General features: G+C 35.8%; 1 protein-coding gene across 1 annotated transcript in view; it reads left to right on the forward strand.

Annotated features, from left to right (window-relative positions):
* The window catches only part of ADAMTS20 (ADAM metallopeptidase with thrombospondin type 1 motif 20), a 96,623-nt gene that overhangs the window by 50,840 nt on the left and 21,162 nt on the right, over window positions 1–24,621 (forward strand). The window contains exons 16-28 of the mRNA XM_074144533.1: window positions 2,379–2,474; window positions 3,730–3,896; window positions 4,006–4,135; window positions 5,181–5,307; window positions 5,963–6,173; window positions 6,708–6,872; window positions 7,567–7,731; window positions 9,404–9,526; window positions 10,020–10,127; window positions 10,826–10,990; window positions 11,213–11,503; window positions 11,825–11,986; window positions 13,223–13,399. Coding sequence (XP_074000634.1) covers window positions 2,379–2,474; window positions 3,730–3,896; window positions 4,006–4,135; window positions 5,181–5,307; window positions 5,963–6,173; window positions 6,708–6,872; window positions 7,567–7,731; window positions 9,404–9,526; window positions 10,020–10,127; window positions 10,826–10,990; window positions 11,213–11,503; window positions 11,825–11,986; window positions 13,223–13,399 — 2,087 coding nt within the window. The remainder of the gene's footprint in view (window positions 1–2,378; window positions 2,475–3,729; window positions 3,897–4,005; window positions 4,136–5,180; window positions 5,308–5,962; window positions 6,174–6,707; window positions 6,873–7,566; window positions 7,732–9,403; window positions 9,527–10,019; window positions 10,128–10,825; window positions 10,991–11,212; window positions 11,504–11,824; window positions 11,987–13,222; window positions 13,400–24,621) is intronic.

A 24,621-nucleotide genomic window follows, 5' to 3' on the forward strand; every position in this document is an offset into this window, starting at 1 on the left:
GTCTGTCCCGAGAAGCTGGAAGAAGGCACGATCAGCCATTAGAGACTGGATTTCTGAACATGTGGTCAAAACAGAGGAGAAAGAATGTATTCTTTGGATAATTCTGAGTAAAGAATTATCAGTTCTATAAAAACTAAAACTGTCAGTGTTTAAGTTTTCCACCACTATGAAAGATCTTGCTTATAGGTAGCATATGAATTCTGTCACAAATACATTTGATACAAGTGACTGTTATGCTGGAACTGCCATTTGTACAAATATGGTTGAGACAAACAGCACAGAGTGACAATCAGCTTTGCATTCTCACAGACTTATTTGCTTCTAACTGAAGTTGAAGGGGAAAAAAACCCAACACCTGCGTTTTGGGATGAAGAAAACTTTGATTTATTATTTGGGTTTTATACTTAGTTGAATACTTTATGTTCAAATTCTTGGAATTACGGCATATAAAAGATGATACTGAATGCTACTACTGGACAGTATGCTAAACATTAGGGATTATCACTCAGGTGTGCTGAAGTAAGAGTGCAGCAATGCAAATAAGAGGTTGTAACTAGCTGGTCACCAAAACTTCAGTGTTCATGGGAGGCCTATGACATCTCCAGGCTAAGGAGTGAAAATGTGGTCTGAGGAAATGTTCTTTTCCAAAAAAGTTCTGAGTTAGGATCACAAGATAAGTGTGCCAAAGTCTGAGCACTTGATCTTTTACTTTAACTTCACCTGGTCCCCTTCCATACTGACACGAGTCATTTTACTAAGGCAGAATTTGGAATTCGTCAATAGCAGCCTGGTGTACGTGCTTGTATTCATACAGTTTAAATGTTGTCATTAAGTGTTTAAACAGTAGTGAAACAATCATCTGAAATTCATTGCAATGAAATACTAATTTACTTAGCCTCCCAATTTAGGAAATAGCAATCTAATTATGTACACATAATTATTATGTTGCCTGTTGTTATTGCATCAAATTAGAGTATCTGAGGATTTCCTGGAAAATGGTCATTCTCACATACTAATGTGACCTGTTCTGTGTATTCCTCGTCAACGTGCTATGCAGATTTGTTTATAGTTTCCTCCCATATTTTATCTTCTGTCCTTCTGTTTCCACAAAGTCTTCAGTGTGTGAGATGAGGGGCTTTTTTGAGTGTGCTTTGGTTTTCTTCCCAATATGTTGGAAGATTGACCAAACGCTGTGTATTTATCCAGAGCATCCAGCGTGTCAGTTTGCAATTGCAGTGCTGCCCCCAGCTGGTAAATGTGACGGACGCGCGATTAAATTAAATGTCCTTTAAATGCATGGTATAGTTTTAATAGATTAAAAGCTCTGGGAAGTTAATGAGTTATGAAATTGAAAAGGATGTTGCCATTTAAATTTTTACCCACTGAGGTGAGTCAGCAAACCAAATCTTCATGTTAAATCACGACAAGACTGTTACAAACACAGCACAATAAGTGGAAAAGTTAGCAAAGATTACATTAATGCTTCTGAATGCATCTTTGTGTTTATTATTTGTTTCCAGTGTTTGCCCTGCTCAGTTTTTCTTAGGCATAAGAATGCTTTTGAATTTGTGATTAGCACCTGTGAGAAACAGCTTTTTTTTTCTTTTAAATCTATGCTCATCTGCAGAGCAACAGTTCTAAAAAGTAGGTCTTAATGTGCTTTGTTTTGTTACCTTATGACAAGGCTACTATAATAGTAGTTGGAGGTATTACAGAAAACGATGATTCATTTGTGAAGCATTTGTGTTTTGAAGGGAACATACAAGAGTAACATTTTAAGTAGCAGAATGTGGCTCGAGCATGGCTGGTTTATCTGATATATCTGCCTATGTGTATGGCCTGCAACACTGCAATATACGAGTAGTTAGGGCTCGTTCTTTAGAGTGCAATGCTCTTGTGAGATAGAGAAAAGCTAACCCAATTGTAGAAACAGGGAGTGGAGATATTTCATGTTAAGTGACTTATTTAAACTTGTGTAAAAGTTTTGTGGTTTAACTGTGAAGGAGCCACAATGTTTCCTGAGTCCTGCTTGATGTAGTTGACTGCTTTCTAAAATAGTGCTGTTCTCTAGAGATTTTTCTGAGTACATTGAACTCATGTTATTGGTAAAGAATTGAATTCACGTTTCTGAACAAAGGAATGAATTTTAATGAGTTATGAAAGCAAAAGTTCAGTTCAACTGATTAAAAAACAAACCAGAGAAATTTAATAAGCACCAAGATGTTCACATTTCCTTCCTAAAACATGAGGGCATTCAGCAGTGGTTGTCACTGGTGCACTGTAGGGTTTTGTGAATAAAACTAGTTAAATGTATGTTCGTATATACTAGTATTTGACTATTTTTATAGGTAATTAATTTGTGAATAATTACATTGCAGGTTACAATGTTGTAGTAAATATTCCCAAAGGAGCAACAAATATTGATATTCGGCAGCACAGCTACTCAGGGAAACCAGAAGATGACAACTACCTTGGTAAAAGCCTCCTGGGTATAACACTGATGGATAGTTTTTGTGCTCTTGCCAGAGGTCTGCTCTAGGTGTATATTATCAGAAGTCTGATAAAGTCTTTAAAGGAAATATCTAATTACATTGTGTCATCATTTGCCCGAGTCTCTCTGGAGATACTAGTTTTACAAAAAGCGAGTGAGATGCCGTTAAGTTTCTAATTCTTCAATGTGCGTGTTCATCTGTCAGAGAATAGGAATTATAGTGCATTGCATCATTTTGTCTTTTTTTTTTACTTTGTTGTGGCAATGTTAATTGAAACTCCACAAGTTAACTCAGGAATAATGCAGGTATTTGTGGTTTTAAATCTTGGAAGCATACACTTTGTTTATAAACAAAGCAGTCTGACCTTCAGCAAACTTGACAGTTGTCTCACATTTCTCTTTTTCTGTCATGTCTGAGTATGAAGATCACATTTTGATAGATTTGCAAGCATGTGAGAGGAGCAAAGAATTCATAAGCACATTGTACCAAAAATCTTGGTTGTTCTATTTCATGGTATTTATGTGCCTGAGACAATATTGGGGCATATTTTCCATCTGTCTCTTCTTCCATTACCATCCTACTCATCAAACTTCAGAGTTTTCAAAATGTTTTCCTTGCCACCTGTTGTTGCGCATGTATCTCACAGGACACAGAAACAGTTCTCACTCCCTGACGGTAGCTACCATTTCAAATGTAGTTATACCTGAATAGCATGCCTTTACTAAAAATTTTACTTTATTTTTAAATTTAATTTTTAACTTGTTATTCATCTTTATTATTGTAAATTATTATTATAAGTGCTTAATAATTTACTTTATTTTTACTTTAAAATTTACTTTTAAAAGCCACTTCACTAAAAGTAGCTCTAGCAAATACAAGAATGTGGGCTGTAGAATGGGTCAGAAATACAGATAATTATTGTTTCCTTCTACAGTAGCCGAACCTAACCAAATTTAAAAGTGATGACTGCAGTCAACCCTTCAGCAGAACAAATACTGTTAAAGTTGTGTTGTTAATGCAGAGAAAGACCATGACAACTGCTCAGGTGAAAGTTACTCATGGTTAGGATTGAATTAATGCATAAGAAACTGTTTGATGCAACTTCAAAGTATTACACATAGACTAAAATAAAGCGAAGTGTTGATGAGAAGATATATTATTAAGATTTATTTTTTTTATTGATAGAACCTTCTAATTAAATACATGCTTTATTTCCAATATTTTATTTTACTTGTAGCTTTATCTGATATTCATGGAAATTTTATCTTGAATGGAAATTTTGTTGTAAGCATGTCAAAAAGAGAAATCAATATTCAAGGAGCCATTTTTGAGTACAGTGGTTCAAACAATACGATAGAGCGAATTAACAGCACTGATAGAATCGAAGAAGAGCTAACCTTACAGGTGCATGTTTACTTTTTTCATAAGTTTGAAAATTTGCTACATGATCATTATGTTCATAAAATTATGTTCAAATTCACTGAAAAACAGCTGTCATTTTATCTCAATTAAGGTTTTGTGTGTAGGGAATTTATACAACCCCGATGTGCGTTATTCATTCAATATCCCAATAGAGGAGAGAAGTGATCTGTTTACATGGGATCCTTATGGACCCTGGCAAGACTGCAGCAGGATGTGTCAAGGTACTGTGAATTCTTTTGTCACCAGAAACAATCCCTGATGATATTTAGGAAAGGACTAGTCTTAAGCACTCAGATTTTTCACCCCTACTTGTAAGGAAGAAACTCGGCACTCCCAGTAAACTTTAGGTGCACAGAGCCTTTAAGGGCAGAATGGCTTCTGATTTTGTTTTGCTATTTTCAGTGTTTATGCAATGCAATTCTATATTCAAAACTAGTTTTGTGTTCCTTTCTTTTGTAGCCATAGGAGTGGTTTATTAAAAAAAAAAAAGTTGAATTGTCTAACAGATCCTTAGAAAGTGATGTTGTATATCTACTACTATGTATTAGGCTTCCATTCTCCTATTTCCAGATGGTCACTGATTTGTTTAGTATCTGTCACATATATTTATTTGTCTTTTTTGGTTATCTGCTACATGGGGTGAAGCTATCTAGAAGTATTTTTTTACAAATTCTTAGCTGTTATTCTGAGGCCATTCCAGTGTAAAAATAAGACCACAGTATGTGTGTAACAAGTGTAGATATGCAATGGTGAGTTTCCTCTGGTCTTGAGTCAGGCTGTAGAGATGCTCATGTGCTGGAGAAGCAGAGCATCTGTCAAATGTGACACTTCTCCCAGCACTCCAGATCTTTTAGGTACCCTGTGAGCAAATTTTCTGCTTCCTCAAAGAAAAGGATCACAACCTCTAAGTTAACGTGGTGGTTTGAAAATTTGGTAATTAGCAAAGGACAGATGTGATGCATTTGGAATACTTAGCCTGACAAATAAATGGACTGTTGCACTTTTCCAGTTTTCTGGAAGTTGATATCCTTGTGAGACCACTGTAGTACAGCTGGGAGATGGCAGGGGTGACAGGGACAAGGTTGTTCTCCGCCTGGAATGTAGTCAGCTGCACAAAGCGGCATGTTTGTACAGAATCTGCTGTATACGAAGATTAGTGTTAATGGGGTATCTCAGTTAAATCCCTTAATGTTGCATGGAATCCGTTAGTGTAAAAAGGCACTCTTACTTTAGCCCTTTATTTGCTTTTTTTGATTCCTTTTAAAGGCATTCGAAGAAGAAGAATGACATGCATACGAAAAAGTGATCATGTGGTAGTGTCTGATCAAAGATGTGAACATATACCCACTGTACCAGATGTCTTTGAGGAGTGTAATACAGAGTGTGAATTAAGGTAAAAAGAAGTTCCTGACTGCTGGAGCTATTGTGATCTTACGTACTGTTGTTGATAGAGATTGAAATAAAATAATGCACGTTGCTTTATCTTTTGTCCCTCAACCCCTTTCTACCTCTCTCATCCTTCCTCTCTCTCCCTCCTTTCCTCAAATATATTAGTGCAATGGGTTTATACATTAGGTTTACACCTCTGAATCTAAGTAGAACTAGTGTACTTATCTAATTATTATTGGTAAAGTACAAAGTCTTTTGTTAGGATTGTGAATCTATTCTATATAACCTGCCACAAAAACTTGTATTGCTGGGCAGAATACATATTTCACCAGAATTGTACCCACAACTGGAACTAGTTTGAAACAGATTTGTGTTTTTGCACCCCTAGAAAGCCTACACTGAAGTGTTCAGAGGATGAACAGTTAGAATTATAGCTTACATTTTCAAAGTCACCTAAGTGATTGAGACAAAATATCCTTTAAATTTTAAAAAGATGTTTTTACGCCTATGAATCAAATTATTTTATATTGCTTTGAAAATTCCAGTCATGAGATATATTTTACAGTGTTATCTGCTCTGTAAAATGCATATCTATATTTATATGGCAATTCCTGGTACATTCTCTGGGTGCTTTATTTATCTACAGTTTATCCTTATAGGTGGCAAAATGTTGGCAAAAGCGACTGCACATCGAAGTGTGGCCCAGGGTATCGGTCTATAGAGGTCCACTGCATGAGGTACTCTGTTTCAAAAGGACTCAGTGCCCCAGTGGATGATAAGTACTGTGCTCACCAGCAGAAACCACCTACCAGAGAGCCCTGCCATGGTGACTGTATGTTAACAAGTTGGCACTACACAGAGTGGTCAGAGGTACAAATTCAAAACATTGTAATTGTGCCATTGTAGTTCTGGTTGGCATTCATAACAAATTATTATTTCTATATAATTTTTTTTTAAGATTAATTAACTAAAAGAAAATAATGTTTGACAAATGCAGAGTTGTAGGAGGAGCTAATACCAATCTTTATATTTCAGCAACTTCCTCATATGTTTGTAAGAAACTATAGCCAAATTTTTTGCAGCTTGGTTTTGGAAGTCAGGAGAGAAGATCTGCTGGTTAAAGGTGTATATTTTGTTCACAATTTTAATAATTTAGTTCTGAGAGTATTTTGGAGAAAAGGAATAAGTATCATTTCAGATTTAATCTTCATTAAAGAGTTTTATCTTGGAACTACTAAACAAAGTGCCAAATTTATCTCTCATGAACATATTACCACTCTGTGGATTAAATGTAAGATACATTTGTGTAACACAATCATTAATATCTTTCACCTTTAAGACTGATAATGTATTTTGACCTGGTTTTATCATGTTGTGTTTCATAATGTTGTCTATGCACCGCAGTGTTCCAGGAGCTGTGAAAGAGGTGTCAGAACAAGAGAAGCTTTTTGTATGAACAATTTGGGTCGTCATCTTCCTGACAGAGAATGCCAGGAACTTCCAAGAGTTGTAACACAGAGTTGCAATGAATTCTTATGTCCAAGCTGGTCTGTTAGTGAGTGGAGCGAGGTAACGAACCATGTAAAACTTAAGATGCCTTTGGTCCTGGTTATGCATATTAAAATAAGCTGCTTTAAGTGTTTGATTATTTTGTTCTAGCTGTTTTGGGGCACACGATAATAAAAATTCTGAAGTCCTGGGATTTGGCTGATAGACATCCCAGATGTACAAATGGCATGAGAACTTCTGAAAAACGCACCTAAAATTTATTTTTTTCTGAAATGTTGTTACATTAAAATGAGGTAGTGAAGCTACTTAAATTTATCTTCAGTAATACACATACCTTCCTTTTTTTATGAAGCAATGAGAACCATCCAGCCAACTGAAGAACAGAATGATATGCGTTTTATTATAGATTATATGGATATAAAAGAATTATGGATAGCTTTAACATTTTTCCTTTGAAAGCCGTGATATGTGCACTCATATTTTAAACAAATATTCTTTATTCTAATGGAATTAAACGATCTGTACATTGTTCTCATATTTTTGTAGCTTTAGAAGCTTAATAGTGATTCCTTTGTATTAGCATTTGGGTCGATGTTTACAGGAAATAGAGAGTTCATAAAAGAGCTAGTTTTGTTGGACTACTTACATTCATGTAATATTTATGTGATCTTTAACATCCAACAGATTACTAAAAGAAAGTGAAGCCATTAATGCAGATTTGTGTCTTTACAAACTGATGACTCTAATTTTACAGTGTCCTGTGACATGTGGCAAAGGAATGAAACATCGTCAAGTATGGTGCCAACTTAATGAGGAACAGCTGAGAGACGATTTCTGTAATCCAAATGATAGACCAGAATCAGTAACACCGTGTGAACTTCATGAATGTGCATCTTGGCAAGTAGGGCCTTGGGGATCAGTGAGTACATAATGATTCCTGGCTTCTTCTTGTCTCATTCAAACTATGAGTAATCATAAACCAGTATCTTTTAAACATTTTAATTGGATCTTAAGCAGTTACTTCAGCTGAATTGATTCACGTTTGTTTGCTCCTGTTGGCTGTCTAACCTGTAATTTAGGAACACCTACATATAAGTTAAATGCCTAAAATAGTCATTGACCCCAAGCTTTTACATATGAATATTATGTCTCCAGAATAATGAAAATAGATAGCAAACTGTTCAGATGAATGTGGCAGGTAAAAGACCACATATTTAGAGGGCATATTTAAGTGCTAGCTTTAATTAAGATCATAGAAGTGTATATGCTAAGAATAACAGGCAAAAAGACTTAGTATTTGTTTTGTTATGTCTTGTTTTGACCTTCAATACTAAAAGATCTCCTATCTTTTTATGTGAAAGTACTGTTGAAAAATACATTCCTGTGTGTAATGATGCCTATCTAATGTATACCCAAGTGGCTTCAAAATTCTGGAAAAAAAGTGAATTAATTTGCAAAGGAAGCTTTTGTCACCAAATAGATGAGAATTAATTAAAAAATAATAAGATAATTTCACGAAGCCTTCATAAGATCAGGGTACTCAAACCAACAGAAGTGTTGGATTATTCAGTGTTTCTTGGATGTTAGCAAGAATTCATAACGGAATAGCAGCTAATTATTCATTTTTTAAAATATAATCTTAGTAAAATACAGAATAAATATACCTTGGGAAATTAGGTATATTTTTAAATTTTTGTTTTTATAAAACTTTTCTCATGTCATAGTTTTTCATGTTAGAGAGAACCACAGTGTTCTCTAACATAATGTAGATTTCCTTTTGGGTAATCTTTATATCACAAGGTGCTGGCTTTCCATTCCTACAAGCTAAATGCAAAAATGAAATAAAAAAATCATTCAGTCCCAAGGTATAGTTCTTCCGAATAAAACATTCAGTGTGTATGGCCTTGCTGGAATAGTTCCTACAAGCAATTCATCAATCCATGTCACTGGAGCAGAGCTTTCCATTGCAGTTTTTCCATCATACCATCTGATAATATCTATTCAAGACCTAGGTTTTTAACCAGTATTTGTGCTTGAACCACAACATTTATAGGATGCAATTTGTCACATTTTCAGCCATCTAACATATTAGGTGCCTTCTTTAAGTGTCCTTCCCAAACTCTGTAGGGAAGGAAAAGACATTTAACAGCAGCAGCTAGTGATTCATTTGGAAGCCAGCCCTTACTCCACTCCCTCCCCAAACCCCTTCCCCACTTCCTCCACCCCAGTTTTTATTGCTGAGCATGACATTATATAGCATGGATTGTCCCTTTGATCCATTCAGGTCAGCTGTCCTAGCTCTTTCCCTCCCAGTCTCCTGCCCACCTCCAGCCTACTCACTGCAGGGGGTAAAAGGGGGAAAAAGAGAAAGCCTTTATCCTGCACAAGCACTGTTCAGCAATAGCCAAAATTTTGGTGTGTTATGGACATTGTTTAAGCACCATATGATCTGCCACGAAGAAGGTTAACACCATCCAAATAGTCATTCCTATTCATTCTAGAAAGAGTTCTAAAATAGAAAATGTAATTAAAAATTAAATTTGATTATAAATAGTGCTATTTGAAGTGTGTGAAATTATTGACTTTAACAGTGCACTATAACATGTGGACGTGGATACCAGATGCGTGCAGTCAAGTGTGTTACTGGGACATACAGAGTTATTTTGGATGATGACACGGAATGTAATGCTGCTACTCGTCCTAGAGATAACCAAGTAAGTTAAAAAATACCTTTCAGTTGATTGTACTTTTTAGTTAATAGCATCTAAATACAAGTGTTGCCTAGTGACTCTTTAAAGGAACTTGCACGAAAAATGAATTCTAAAATGAGGAAAAAAATACTGAAACTATCTGCTTTTTTCCGGAACTTCAAATTTGGCTTAGGAAATTCTGTAAAAGAAGAGTAATGTCTGTGACCCTTGTCTCTGGCAAGCTTCTCACAGTTCTTTCTCAAAACGTAAATATTATTAGTTATTACTAGTCGTGTTTTAACATCAAATAAATTTTCTTTGCCTCTCTATTTGAAACAAAACAATTTAATGAAAAGCCTTTGAGTAATGCCAGGGAAAAGTTAGAAGATGGTACTTCCTTGTTAATTAATGCTGGCTTATTGTAATGGTAGGATCTATGTCTGTGAGAGCCATTTGCTTTACGTTTGGCTATTCCAAAATGTGTATTTTGAAAGCTTTCCTTTTCTCACCCCCACAGGAATGTGAATTGCCCCCTTGTCCAGAAAATACAAAATTATGGACTACATCGCTTCCTCTAGTTCATGTGGGAAAGGTGACCCAATGGAGATATGGATCATGGACCCCAGTATGTAATGTAATAGCGGTCACATCTTGCAGAGCAGTCCTCCATTCCTTCACCCTTTATTCCATAAAACTATCATTGATATATTTTTCAGACTGAAATCTGCTTGGGATAAATTTTAAAGGAATTCTGTTTGTTGGTTTTTTTTAAGAACCTGTTTCTCAAGGAGGACATAGAATTTGCTGGGAGCATCTATGTGCTTCAAATCTAGCCAGGGAAAATAAGGAGGAGAAAAACCCCAGGATACTAGGAGCTGGGCTTCTGAGCAAAATAGCTTTCATGTGATTGAGAGTGTGCAAGGAAGTGTGGAGGTTTTTTTGAAATAATTGATCAGTTTCTGAGTATGGAGAACATCTTTCATTCTAAAATATTATTCAGATCTTTTAACTGAATAGCAATATTGAACAGTTTGGGTCCTTAAAAGTCTAATTTTACATAATTTGTAAAATAAGCATTATAAAAAGTGGTTAAGGCCATGCAATTCAGTTCCAAACCAATGGGAATTCATAAGGCCTATACCGTCCAGCAATATTTCACTTTCCTTCCTGAATGCATGGCTCTACCAGTGTGAGGTGGAAATCTGTCTGTCGGTGTTTAAATCTAAAGTCAAGCTGGTACTAAGCTATGTTAGTGTTTTAGACGCTTGCATGATCTTATTTTGGTCTCCTAAAGTGCGATGAGCTTGGATTGTTCTCTGACAGTGTTCTGCATCGTGTGGGAAGGGTGATCGTGCTCGCTATGTGAGTTGTAGAGATGCTCATGGAGGAATAGCAGATGAATCCTTCTGTGCTCATTTACCTCGACCAGCTGAAATTTCAAGCTGCTTTAGCCCGTGTGGAGAGTGGCAAGTTGGAAATTGGTCCCCTGTAAGTATTAATTGTAGTTATTTATTTTTTTTAATGTGTTTTAGATTATTGGCCGAAGTTACTGGTTAGAAATTGGGACTTCATATTCTGTGCAAGTGTGACTGAAATTGCATCTCTTGAAAAAACAAATTGTACGTTTCTTATTGTCAAAAGTAAATATAAATGTCTTTGGTTATTAATTATCAGTGTTCTGTTACAAATGTTGGGTTAATTTTTGGTCAGTGCACAGTTACGTGTGATAGTGGAATAGTAACAAGACAAGTTATCTGTGTCAACTATCATCAACAAATCAACGAGAATTACTGTGATCCTGAAGGCCGACCTTCCAAAGAACAAGAATGTAACATGCCACCGTGTCGACCAGTTTATCATCGTATTCCGAAAACACATGACTATCCAAGCCATTTTCCAGAAATAGGTTACCTTCCAATACACCATCCACAAGACAACGTAAACCAGTGGAACCGGCACTCTGTAGGAGGATATCAATGGAGAACTGGACCCTGGGGAGCAGTAAGAATTATTTTTTTTAATATATTAATTTTTTCTCTCACATGTGTGTTAACATGTCTAGAAATATTATTGCGGTACAGATTTGGTCAAATGAGAAGCACATTTATTTTTAGAAGTATTTTTGTTATTATGAAGAATGTGTTAAATTCAAAAATGTAACCTTTTTGCCGTTTCAACTTATACATAATAGTAATTTTCAAACCTGAAATTTGCAAATAAAAGTTAAGATTAAAACAATTTAAAAATAGTATTTTTTAACAAACATATTTTACATTTTTCTGATTATGCAATGGTTATACATATGTTTACATGTTTTGGCAGTGCTCTAGTACTTGTGCAGGTGGATTTCACCGTCGAGTTGTAGTATGTCAAGATGAGGAAGGAAGAAGTGCTAGTTATTGTGATGAGGCAACAAAACCTCCAGAGTCAAGACACTGTGATTCTGGACCCTGCCCGCGATGGAACTATGGGAACTGGGGAGAAGTAAGATCATTTCACTTTCAAAAGGAAACATTATTCATCACAAAAGCTTAGATATAGTTACATAATTATTTGACTGTGAATGGACTGAACACCAATTTTTTATTTAAATTATTTAAAAAGAATTAGTTTCAACCTGTTTAGATAAACCTTGTTCTTTGATGGAATCCAGAACTGTAGTGTAAATATAAGTAGTGTAAATATACATCCAAAAGAGGTAGGTATTGTGTGAGGCTAAGGATGTACAACATATAATTGGATGTTATCATAGTGTTTTGAATCTTGAGACATAAAATTATTTGCTCTTACAAAAAGATGAATTGTATGCAGGAAAACCGCAGTGCCTAAGAAAAAAATGAGCACAAGAAGCTATAAAGAAACTTTATTACATCAAATTTCGCAGGTACTGACTAGAATAACTGCAAGTAGTAGTATCTACTGGGCTTTAGTTACTAATTAGAAGTATGAAGACAAGATCATGCATCTAAAAGGTCGGTCTGGGTTGGTATGTTTTGATGAAACATTACACATTCTCGTGCAATGTCTTATCTTGACCATGTATTCTTGCTCAGACACTGCAGGAGGAGTAAAGCTGGTTAGTTTAGCATTCATTCTAACCTAAACTCCTGTGATTCCTGCCCTCTCTTCTTATTCTTGATACATCAAGTTGGGAAAAGAAGAAAAATTGTTTCAGTGACTTTCATTTTTCTTTCTTGTCCCCCTCATTTTGGCCAGATTTAACCATTTAGTTCTCAAGGCCAGTCTGAGTATCATGTTTTTACTGTCCATAGCTGTAGACTTGGGATCCAGTTAATGAAGATGCATTACGCAGTATTTTACTCTTAGTCTGTGTAAGTTAGACAATGAGAAAGTGTGCCAGGTGTCTGAGTTTTCCCTTTTCTGGCAGGGATCAATTTCCATCTTTTCCTGCTATCAGAGAGAGGTATATATGCACATTGATTCTCACAAATGGTTATTTCTCCTTGATAGAATAGATTCTCTGTAATTGAGACTTTTTGTAGAAAAAAACTATAAAAATGTAGTTTGGTAAATGTTTTGGTGAGAGAATTGTTTTTTCATTATATAAGACTGTAAATCTTTATTCTTGAATTGGCTAGGGAATATGAAGATAAACATAGCAAATAATAGCATGTACTGATTATTGCTATATCTTTTTGGTTTAATGGTACGTGATGACTCCCTTAACAAAAATATTGCATATAAAATTCTATATTTCAGTGTACTCAAACTTGCGGAGATGGAATAAAGACAAGACTGGTGATTTGTCAGCTTCCTACTGGCCAAATGTTGGGTGATCAAAACTGTGAAATTCTAGACAAGCCGCCTAATATGGCACAATGTAATGTGCATTCTTGCCCTGGTGATGTTTCATGGCATCGGGGACCGTGGAAATCGGTACGATAGCATTCACTAATATTTTCCGCTTTCTTGTTCTTTCTGTCACTCTATTTCCCATTGCCTTTTAAAAATTATATGATTATTTTATTTGATAACGGTGAAATAATAATGCATGTGAAATATAGTCTGTGTAGTTTTATTAAGGAAATGTTCCTGCAGTCATTGAATTAAATGGAGAACAGCCATTTACTTCAGTGGGAACAGTATCATGCTCTGTAAAACATCATAGGGAATATTTTGAAAATTACCACAAATCATCATAGCTGATAGCAATTCCTATTAGGTTGCTCTATTTTGAAGGATTATAATTTGATGTTTTTAAATTTAAAAGTATATGCTGTAATTTATACTGTAGTATTATCTACATATTTATATTTGTAAAAAGAAAAAAGCTTTTTAGCGCATAACTTTTTTTTCTAATAGTATATTTAAGTATAAAATAACTCACATGTATATTACACTCTGTCATCAAACATTTTACACCATATTACATGTACATTTGTGTATAAAAGTTTATATTTGTGGTTTTAAAACAGTGACTAATTGAAACTGTCTATGTATAATTATGTATGTAACTATAATATGTTATTGTCTACATGTCACTGTCTATTAATGTGTAAAAATGCCTACAATAATCACCATTAATCTTTAAATTTGCCACTAGCAAATTATTAACATACTGAAGTAACCATTGCAAGCTCTACTATATAGAGTATACTATATTTCCCAAGCTGTGAATTTGATAACAATTCTAAGGAGAATAATGGCAATCAAAGGAGGTTGGATCCAGTTGTGGTTCCATCAAAGTCAGTTAAGAACCTGTCATTAGCATCCCTGGGAGATGGGATAGGGAAACAGTTCTATTTTATTTTTAATTAATAAAATTATGTAATTTGGCTCTTTGCATTAACATGGAAATATTTTTTTAAAATATTGTCTAATTTCAACTTTAAATGATATATTAGTTTTTATATAATCTATTCTAATTTATTGCAAATAGACTTTAAAATGAAAGTTTGAATTTATAATTTACCACAGTTACCTCTTTCTTCCACTGTGCAAAACAGAATTTTGGGTTTGTGTTTAACAGACACCGGAGGATCTTATTTAGCCATTAGCCAAATAATTAGTGGTGACTTGTTCATGCTTAATGTGCCCTTGTGGCCAAGAAGGCCAATGGCACCCTGGGGTGCATCGGGAAGAGTGTGACCAGCAGGTCGAGAGAGGTTATCCTCCCCCTCTACTCTGCCCTGGTGAGGCCCCGTCTGAAGTACTGTGTCCAGTTCTGGGCTCCCCAGTTCAAGAAGGACAGGCAACTGCTGGAGAGGGTACAGCAGAGGGCTACAAAGATGATTAGAGGCCTGGAGCATCTCCCTTACGAGGAGAGGCTGAGGGACTTGGGTCTGGAGAAGAGAAGGCTGAGGGGGGATCTGATCAATGTTTATAAATACTTAAAGGGTGGGTGTCAAGAGGACAGGGCCAGTCTTTTTTCAGTGGTGCCCAGGGATAGGACAAGAGGAAATGAGCACAAACTTGAATATAAGAAGTTCCACCTAAACATGAGGAGGAACTTTACTTTGAGGGTGGCAGAGCACTGGAACAGGCTACCCAGGGAGGTGGTGGAGTCTCCTTCTCTGGAGACATTCAAAACCTGCCTGGACAAGTTCCTGTGCAACCTGCTTTAGGTGGACCTGCTTTGGCAGGGGGGTTGGATTAGATGATCTCCAGAGGTCTCTTCCAGCCCATACCATTCTGTGATTCTGTAATTAATGAATGTACTTCAGGTGCTGTGAAGACAAGCAGAGCACTCAGCACACAGTTGCCTTTGAACTCAATATTTGTTTTCCTTCTAGCTGGAAAGTTGTTCACAGCCTGTTCATTCCCTGAGTGATGCAGTTTGTCCTGTACCCATAAGCTATTGTAATGCATTGAAAAAGTTACATATGGCTTAGTTTTCCAAAGATTTTCATGCTGGTTTATATCTCAATTGACATAAAAAGCCATTTTAAGCTTTCAAAAACTGTTTAAAATGGCATCTAGTTATCAGAGAGTTTGTGGCCTCTATTTTATATATCATTGCAGGCTCTATGGTTATTCCGTAATAGTTTTAATTTCATCACACTGTCACATGGTCTTGTGCAGAAACCAGCTTACCAGATTCAGGAAATAAAAGCAGGCTCACATTAAATATGCTGTCACTTTTTAGTAATTCAGCTAGTTTGAACACTGCCAACACACATAATTCAGTTAATTTTTGCTGCTCTTGAAAGAGAGCAAAACTGATTCGTTGAGGGCAACTATTATGAAAGAGCAGGAAAAGCTTTAGTCACGGAAACAGTGTTGTAGCCTTGCACAAATGGCTTTGTTTAGCATTCCCCTATGGGTGGCTGACAAGTGATGCTGATGTGATAGTCTAGCAATAGATCATAGCTCTGCCTATCACATGCCTTTCTGGCATACGGTATGCTCTAATAAAGGGGACTGTTAGTGACTGGACACTCTCTGGAGGCTGGAGTCATCAAGCATGTCACGTCTACACTTATTCCCTTCTCTATAAAGACAGCAAGAACCAGATAAAGTACTACTTAAACTTTTGATAAAAGTATTGAGTGATATTTATGTGTCTGAACAGCAATGCGTTGCACTTCTATCTCTGCTAGTAAGTTTCCATAGTCAAAACTTAAGTGGAAACTGAAATATGAGACTTCCCGCGTGTAGTGTAATTTGCCATAATAGATTTTGCCATTTTTACTTCTGGCATGCATGGCACAAATGTCGTACATGGAGAGAGTGAGTAGAAGGAAATTGCTGAGCAATTGCTTTACCTGGAATAACTGCTTGACCTCCTTGAATATTGGCCTTGTCTCTGGCCCAGCCAGTTCAGAAGCGTATCAAAATTGCTTATAAAACCTTTTCCTCATTCTGATGTACCTTTGTCTAAATGATGTCTAAATTAAAAACCTTTACTCATAGATTATTCCAGCTTTTACATAGCCAGATAGTTTCCTCTTGGATTTTTAGATTCCAGCAGAAATAGATTCAAAAAAAGTCAAATTATCTAAGACTAATTCAGAAGCCTGAGACAAGAACCTGATCCACCATGTAGAAGGATTGTTTTGGTTTATTAGTTTTCTTTTATGGTCTCTTCCATATTGGGGCATTCTGACTTCTTTCACTATCGCTATATATTTGAGGATAGAAGACTTTTAGCAATATGCCCTCTAACACATTTTTTTTTTAGTCTTTGATTCATTTTACACAACATAATTCAAATAAAACATATCTTGTAAATGCACAATAGGGCAGCTGCAAGGAAGGCTCTGTTTATGATTTGAAACCAGAATTCTGGTTGATGCTTTCTGCAGTTTAGCAGCTACAGGCTGTTACACTTCATAGCGTCTGCCTACGGCTACTGGAGCTGACCATTACAAAGCTTAAGGGCTATGTACCCCTCTGTTGCTGGTTTCTGCATCTATCCAGTGGGACGTGAGGCAAGTAAATCTCAAATTCTAAAGGGTCGTACCGCTCCAGGACACTTTCTCAGAAATATTATGAATATTCAGAAACTTTGATTCTTTGAATCCTTGAAAATCCTTTAATTCAGTCCAGCATTTTCATATCATGATATCCAAGACAGAAAGACACTCTGTTTTACAGGGAGGATGGCTACGAAACTCATCCTTTTGCCTGTAACTTGAATTCATTTGATCTGGAGGTCATTGAGAGATCGACAATGGTCTTTTTAGAATGTAGCTTACGTCTTCCACACTCTTAGTTTTGTGCAAGTTTCTAAGAGAATTTTCTTTAAGAACTGAATCGTGCTCATCTTTTTTTATTTTCTATTTTATCAAAACCCAAAGGAAATGGAGTGGGTTTACACCCAGACAGTGTGTCTTGAGGGACTCTGCCTTGTTTTCAAAGAATATTGGTGTTGATTCTAAATGTAAATGAGATTGATAAATATTATACAAACATTCCTAAATTCAAGTATTTCAAAATTTGAAACATTTGATTTCAAGATTTCATTACCTAATTGGCATGTATCTAAGTACACTACCTCTTTTTTGATATACAAAAACTACAATACAGATGTATATATTTTGATATATACATGTTTATAATGTATTTGTAGGTCAAACAATATTTGAGGTAAACATAGCTGCTTATTGTAATGTAGTTGCACCACCAGTAAATTTGGCCCATATATCTTGGATGTTTTTCTTTTAGACTACTCCAGTTTCATTGTTGAAGGGATTGAGGCAATGATCCAAAACTTCATGAAAGAATGAATAAATTACAAGCTAAAAAGTATGGAAACCATATGTCACATCATATAATGTCAAGAAAAATTCCATAGCTTTCTGACAGCTGGCTAAGAGTACTTTGTTCTAGTATAGATTTTTATTATATCCCTTCTTTCCACAGTACATTATTGGGTTTTTGTGTTTAGTCCATGCAGTAAGATTTCTGGTTTATTTTATTAATTTTCATCAGAGTGGTTCAGGTTTTCTGACCCTAATGACAAGAAGCCGTATTTTACTTAAAGCATGAAAGAGAGAGTATTACAAATTCGCAAAGATACCATAAGTTTTTAAGGCTGAACCATAATGACTAGGTTTAACAATTTGTGCTAGAAAAGCCTTAGAATAATCTATCTATCTTAATTGAGTTCAAGAATGCTTTTTTGTTACTTTCAATACTAAGCTTTTTTTCTTTTGAATAGCATTTCCCATATGAACATGCTTTAGTGTTCTTAGCCAAACAATCGTCTGTTACCTGACAAAAAGTTATGTGGGAATATAATCAAATCAGCTGCTAATTGGATCAATGGTTATGTTTAGATACAACAAATCTTCAGATACATACTGCAGATACATATACAATCTTGCAAAACTTTCATGTATAGAAGCAGTGTAAAGTAGCTATACTAGAGAGCAAAATATTATATTTAGCAGTACTTGGCTGGGAAATTGCCACAGAATAGCAAGTTAGGAGATTTCCAGTGCCAAAGCTCTGGCCTGGTACCTGGGCAAAATGTGTACTTGTAGAATCATAGAATACCAGGTTGGAAGGGACCTCAAGCATCACCTGGTCCAACCTTTCTTGGCAAAAGCACCATCTAGACAAGCTGGCCCTGCACCCTGTCCAGCTGAATCTTAAAAGTGTCCAATGATGGGGAATCCACCACTTCCCTGGGGAGATTATTCCAGCAGATGATTGGCCTCATTGTGAAAAATTTTCTTCTTGTGTCAATCGGAATCTCCCCAGGAGTAACTTGTACCCATCACCCCTTGTCTTTTCCACGTGACTCCTTGTAAAAAAGGAAGTCTCCATCTTCTTTGTAGAATAAATGCTGCCCTTTAAATAATGGAACATGGTGATAAGGTCTCCCCTATGTAATTTGAACGTACGTTTCGCTTTACTCTTCCTTCGGCTGTTCAACAGGTGATAACTCTTACTCATCTAGTATGCTTTTCTTAATGGAGGTGTTTTAGGGTGCCTTCTCTTCAAGGATTGCATTTGGCTGCTAACTGAAGCTTCCCTTTTTACCTCAGTTTTTCTTAAGATTTTGGTATTTATCTCTTGGTTAAATGGTCATATCTTCCTTCATGGTCTCTTTTTCTAAGCCTCCTAGGTTGTTGCTGCAGAATAGAAAACAAGTGTAAGTTTCTCAACATTCCTGATACATATATGCCTTTACTGTGCTGTGTCCTTTTCATATTATATATTTTCTTAAAGGTTTTATGGAGTGTGAGGAGGAATTACACTGGAGGAGTAAAATAGGCTATTTGTATATGAGAAGACATTACCTTCCAGCTTCGCATACTGAGAAAAGCTTGTTCGCATTTTTGGATGACAAGAATTTTGATGTTTGTAGGAGTTTGATTTTAGTTTTGGTCCCCCAATTTTTTGGTTTTCAGTGCTTACCAAAACCCTTGGAGACCCAGGTAGCCAAACAGCAAGGTTCCTGCTTAGGCAGTTTGTGGTAGCAGTTGATGTTACCTTGAAAGCTTTATATTTTGTTAGGACTTTCACTCTTGTGTGAGTGTGTCTAGCAACCTAAATTTTATCACAGACATTTTAATGACATTATATGTCACAACTTGAAATACATGCTTGCTTCTCATCCTGTCTTGTTCCTTTACAAAAAATACATAACTGGATTACTGAATCCAGATTGTAACTGAGTGTTACCTAAAGGTTGTTGCGGTAGTCTGTTATAAGTAAATCCTCATTTGGATTTTATATCTTAAATATGGAACCAGATAGATTATTGTGTGCATGTCTGATCTGAGCAGCCGCAGCACAGGAAGCTGCTGGAACTTGAAGGTAACAAGCATTGCCACAAAAGCAAACAGTTCTGCCTTTGCTGTGTACCATCCTCAAACAATCAGTCTTCTTGAGGTGCTGTAGTTTCCCCATCTGAACAGTTTCATGTATAGTCATTGTGCAGCTTTGTTGCTAAGCGCTACCAGTTACGGTCCAGAGCATAGCAAAGTTAAGGTCCATCTTGAGGTTTTTATTTGCTGTTAGGTTTTCTTGAAAACATCTGCACTTGGAATTTTATTTGAATACTAATGGAGGAGGTTTTATACTCTCTAGTGTGAGTTAATTGTACTGTAGTCATTAGCACTTTGTCTTCTTCCATTTGTTTTCTTAGTGTGTTGGGTTTCATGCTCTTTTACTTCACATTTACATTGTGAGTTGAGATATGATACAACCAGTTATTTTCAAAGACTTACAAAGAGTTCGTCCTAAAATTTTACCATATACCAGTTTTGAAGTCAGATAATAACTGTAGAATTCTTTTCTTAATAACTTCAAAGTTTTTACAGATACTTTCTGTAATTAAAGGGACTTTAGATTAAAAGGGAACAGACACAACTTTCCCAAGAACAGTACTTGTGCAGAGTGCTTGTATGCTGTTCTAGCACTATTAAAAGAACAAAATACTGAAAACAGACTGGTCACGTCAACTGGACTTTGTTGTTAGTCAAGAAACTGAGTATCACAGACAAGTGTTTCACTAGCTCTTCAAATTATATTAAAAAAGAAGTCCCACAAAATTACAGTTTAAGAGTGTCAGTTTTTCTGAGTTCTTTGGGAACAGTCTAAATCTGATTGTGCTGAGGTGCCTTTATGGTCAGTGATACAGGCAAGATTTGAGCCTTACGGAAGATAATTGTATTTTGTTCGTCTGAAATGTTGATAAAATAAAGATTTTTTTTTTTTTTAAATGTTTTTCTTTTCTTCACTCTTAGGATTTTTATGTAATTTCATATGAATTACTTGTGATTTCAGAGAAAATAGGCATAAAAAGAGTGGATTAGCTCATCTTCTAAGTTACCTGTAAGTGTCAGAAGTTAATCTTACTGCTATTAGTTACTGCCCTTCAGACACATAATGTAATATTCTTTCAAGTGGCTGTTTTTCTAGTTCTTTCATTTTCTTTTTAGTTGCTCCAGAATAATTTAGGTGTAATTCTGTCTTTGCACTAGTGGAAGAAATCTATTATTACTTTTAATGAATATAAATTTATTTTTTAAAAATTGACATCCCAGTCCTCTTCCAGTGTTGTTACTGCCAGGCATCCCATTGACTTCTTCAGGGGCAGAAGCAGCCCAAACTTGCATAAGTAAAATATTTATTTGTTTTCATTTTCATGCAAAAAAATCTTGCTATGTATGATAAGTGCCTTCATTCACTTTTTCTAATGTGTAAAAAGTATTTATATCTTTAAAGATAATCTTTTATATTAAAAGGGAATTCAGAATCGGTGAACTTGGTTTTCAAAACCAGCTTCAGTCTTTTACCTCTACTTCTGCTGCTGCCTAATGTCGAACTTCAGAATACCTCATTACCAATCCAGCACATTTATTTAACATCCCACTGGCTGAAATTTTAATGTTAGCATGTGCTATTCATTTTTTAAAACTTTGGAAATGGGGGGTGCCTTTTCAGAGATAACTGATAACATATGTCACTACCCAAGTAATGTCATAAACCAGACTTGGCATAGTGGATTTCATTTAGGGTAATTCTGATAAAAATGAAAGAAAATACTTGTTTCCAAAATTCAAAAACAAATATTTGTGTACTGTTTATCAAGTTTAGAGAAAAATTCTCCATTTTGGTGCTATGTTGCCTGTATAGCTTGAAATAATAAATAAGTTATAATGTATGTGTGATAATTTAATTTAATGACTGTGACTTGTGTCTGTGAAATACAGTTGCATTTTAACCCTTCTTTTTTATGCATGTTGTGTGGCTTTGTGTTTATATTTAATGTGTCCTTTATTAAAGAATGCTAATGTTTAAAGTCTTTAAAAAGGAGGGATGGAGGTGATGGGAACTAACCACTGAAAGTGAGGCGGGTTTTACCACTGAGTAATCGTTGTGTTGCAATGAACTTCATATGATATTTTAGTGACATTATTTTCATGGGGGAAGCTCTTGAACAGAAAAAAAAACAGTATAAACATTGTCACTGATAAAAGCAGGAATTGATGCCATTGGACAACTGGACTGGAATAGGTAGTTGGCATATGATCTTTGATGATAAAACTTGAAGATACTATCTGTCAAACCTTTTGCTGGAGCTGTAATTTTATGGCCCAGTCCTGCTTCCACTTAGTGACAAAAAACATAGAAAACTGTGGATCGTAACATAATGCTTAACTCTTAATCTCAAAGACGTAATTTTTTACGTTCCGAAAATACTGTTGCATGAGGAGATTTGCAGAAATTTCAGACCCTCAGTTCAGAAACAAGACATGAGAGGATCACAGTCAAAGTAGAAGGAAAAAAAATAAAATAACGGAAGGGAAAAAAAAGCAGGTGGTCCTTAATACCATTTCTAAATATGTATAGCCATTTAATGAGAATGAAAGGAATATGAAGCTACCAATGTATTTATTTCTTTTTTTCAGACTTAGAACTTTCAGAAAGCCTGAAGGGTTCTAGATGGTCAGATCAGTGTGCAAATCATTCTGAGCTGCCTGTATATATGTGGCAGTATTGAAAACCCCAGTCACTATTCAGAAATATTGGTTTGAAGTGGTTTTGAGACCCAAATTTAAAAGCTATTAAACATATATTAAAGTATTAGCATTTCCTAGCATTTATGGAGATTATTACACAAATATTTCACTTACCTGACATGGGTTAGGAAATGAACAAAATTCCATAGTTCTTTATTCTGGGAGTTCCTAGTCCTTTCTTTGAAAACTGGTAATTGTGGGAGACTGGCGATTCCACTAAGATGGACCGCTTGATTGATCAGTACACATTCTAGCGTGCATCTGTCTATGGCCCTTACACTTCAGTCAGAGCAGTATTGGGCGCTTAGATTTCCTGCTGAATCAGTCCTTCGGAAGCTCGTGTGCATGCTCACATGTATGCACACGACTGTGATGTTGGAAAGATTGGTCTGTAAGTAAATTGAGAATACACAGAAGAGTGGCTTAGGTCGAAAATAAACTGGATTTCAACATGTGAAGGTAAGTAGAACGTTGTATTACTTATTATTTAAAATACAAACAGATTTTCATGCCCAATTAATATTTAAAATAATTTGTGTTACTTTTCTTAATTCTTTAGCTGATACTTAGTTGTGCCATAGAGTTTGCATATTTTTGTATGCTTCTAAAAAATTTGAAAAGATTTCTGACAATACGGTATCATTCCAGTATGTATATTGCTTTGTATTTCCAGTTTTTGTTAAAGTTCAAATACAAAATCTTAGTTTTTAATCAAATGAACAAAGTGAAGAGATACTTTATAGAGAGCAGACACACATAGCTCGTGTATTTTTTATTCCTTTAATTTCTGAGCTACTGTTCTGCTGCTGTTAACATGATTAAAAATGATAAATCAGAGATTGCAGTTGCTGGATTCCAGTGTTTCTTCTGAGTTTGCAAAAACGTAAACATGAGCAGCTAAAAGTAATTGGTCTACCATTGTGAAACTGTATTATCTCTAGTTACTTTTGTAATTGGTTGATTGAAAGGACCCTATCTTTGAAGATTAAAAAAGAAGAATCCATAAACTGTTTTAAATTGTGAAAAGTATATAAACAAATGCTTTTTCCTGTGCAAATGTAGCTTCCACACCTTCCATCATATTAAAAATATGGCAAGACCTTTTGTTGACAAGACCTGTGAATAAAATGTCACTCTCAAGGGGTGAACGTCACTTTTCAATGAGAATGTAGACTGTGTCGTTCCCATGCATTTGTTCAGTTTTCCTGAGCTTCCCAAGGGAGAGGAGACTATCCCCCCTGTGATGCAGCCTGTTAAATTGTGCCTGGTTGTTGGAAACAACAGTGGATTCGCTTGGGGTTGCTGTTTGTGTTCTGTGGAGGTTTGTGAACACAACTGCTGGTTGGACACAGATACATCTGTTGTTCTCCTTTTGGAAAATGTGTCTGGAAATTTACCCATTTATTGGAAAGAGGAAAAAAAAAACCCACAACCCTCCATTACTTTTGCTCACACTGGATTTCCCTGAGGTCTCCTATCTCCATTTCTGACGCCCTTCTTTCCTGACGCTTGCACTTTACTCACTGTCTCCAGTGCTGCTGCCTTCATGTAGTTGTTTAAAGGTGTTACTATTGTTACTGGACTGGGAAATAAAGAAAGATGAGACTTGCTGAAGTCTGGCCAACTCAGCAGTTTGATGTCTGTAATGGTGTAATGATGAAAGTGCTATACCAAATTCTTTCTACGGGGTATCAAAGGCAAAGAGCAGGAACTTGTAACTTTGACACAAATTTATACTTGTAGATTAAGATTTTCAGAAAGACCTAGTGAGGGTCTAGTTCTGTTCCTATTCTCCACTGATTTCAGAAGGAGAGGTAAGGCAGAATTGTCTGTTGGGGTTTTGTTTGGGTTTTTGTTTGTTTGTTTGCTTTTTAATTTACCACTGCCGTGTATTTTTAATTGTGATTTGCCTCAACCATCCGTCTGTTGTATGTATCATTCAACTGAAAGATGATAAAAGTCAGGTACATGTACCAGATATGTTGTTGCAGGAACGCTGGCTGAGCATTGCAATTTATCTGTTCTCTCCCTCCCAGCAATTAATAAGCTGATCATACTTCTCATTGTTTTACTATGTACTGTCATTAATTACAGTGATAATGTTGCTTCAATGAGGGCTGATGGTGAAGTTCTTAGCAGAGGTACATGCAGACCTTTCAGTGGCACTTGAGACCTGCA

This window comes from Numenius arquata, chromosome 2 (genome assembly GCF_964106895.1).
Source record: "Numenius arquata chromosome 2, bNumArq3.hap1.1, whole genome shotgun sequence".
In the NCBI taxonomy this organism is placed as follows: domain Eukaryota; kingdom Metazoa; phylum Chordata; class Aves; order Charadriiformes; family Scolopacidae; genus Numenius; species Numenius arquata.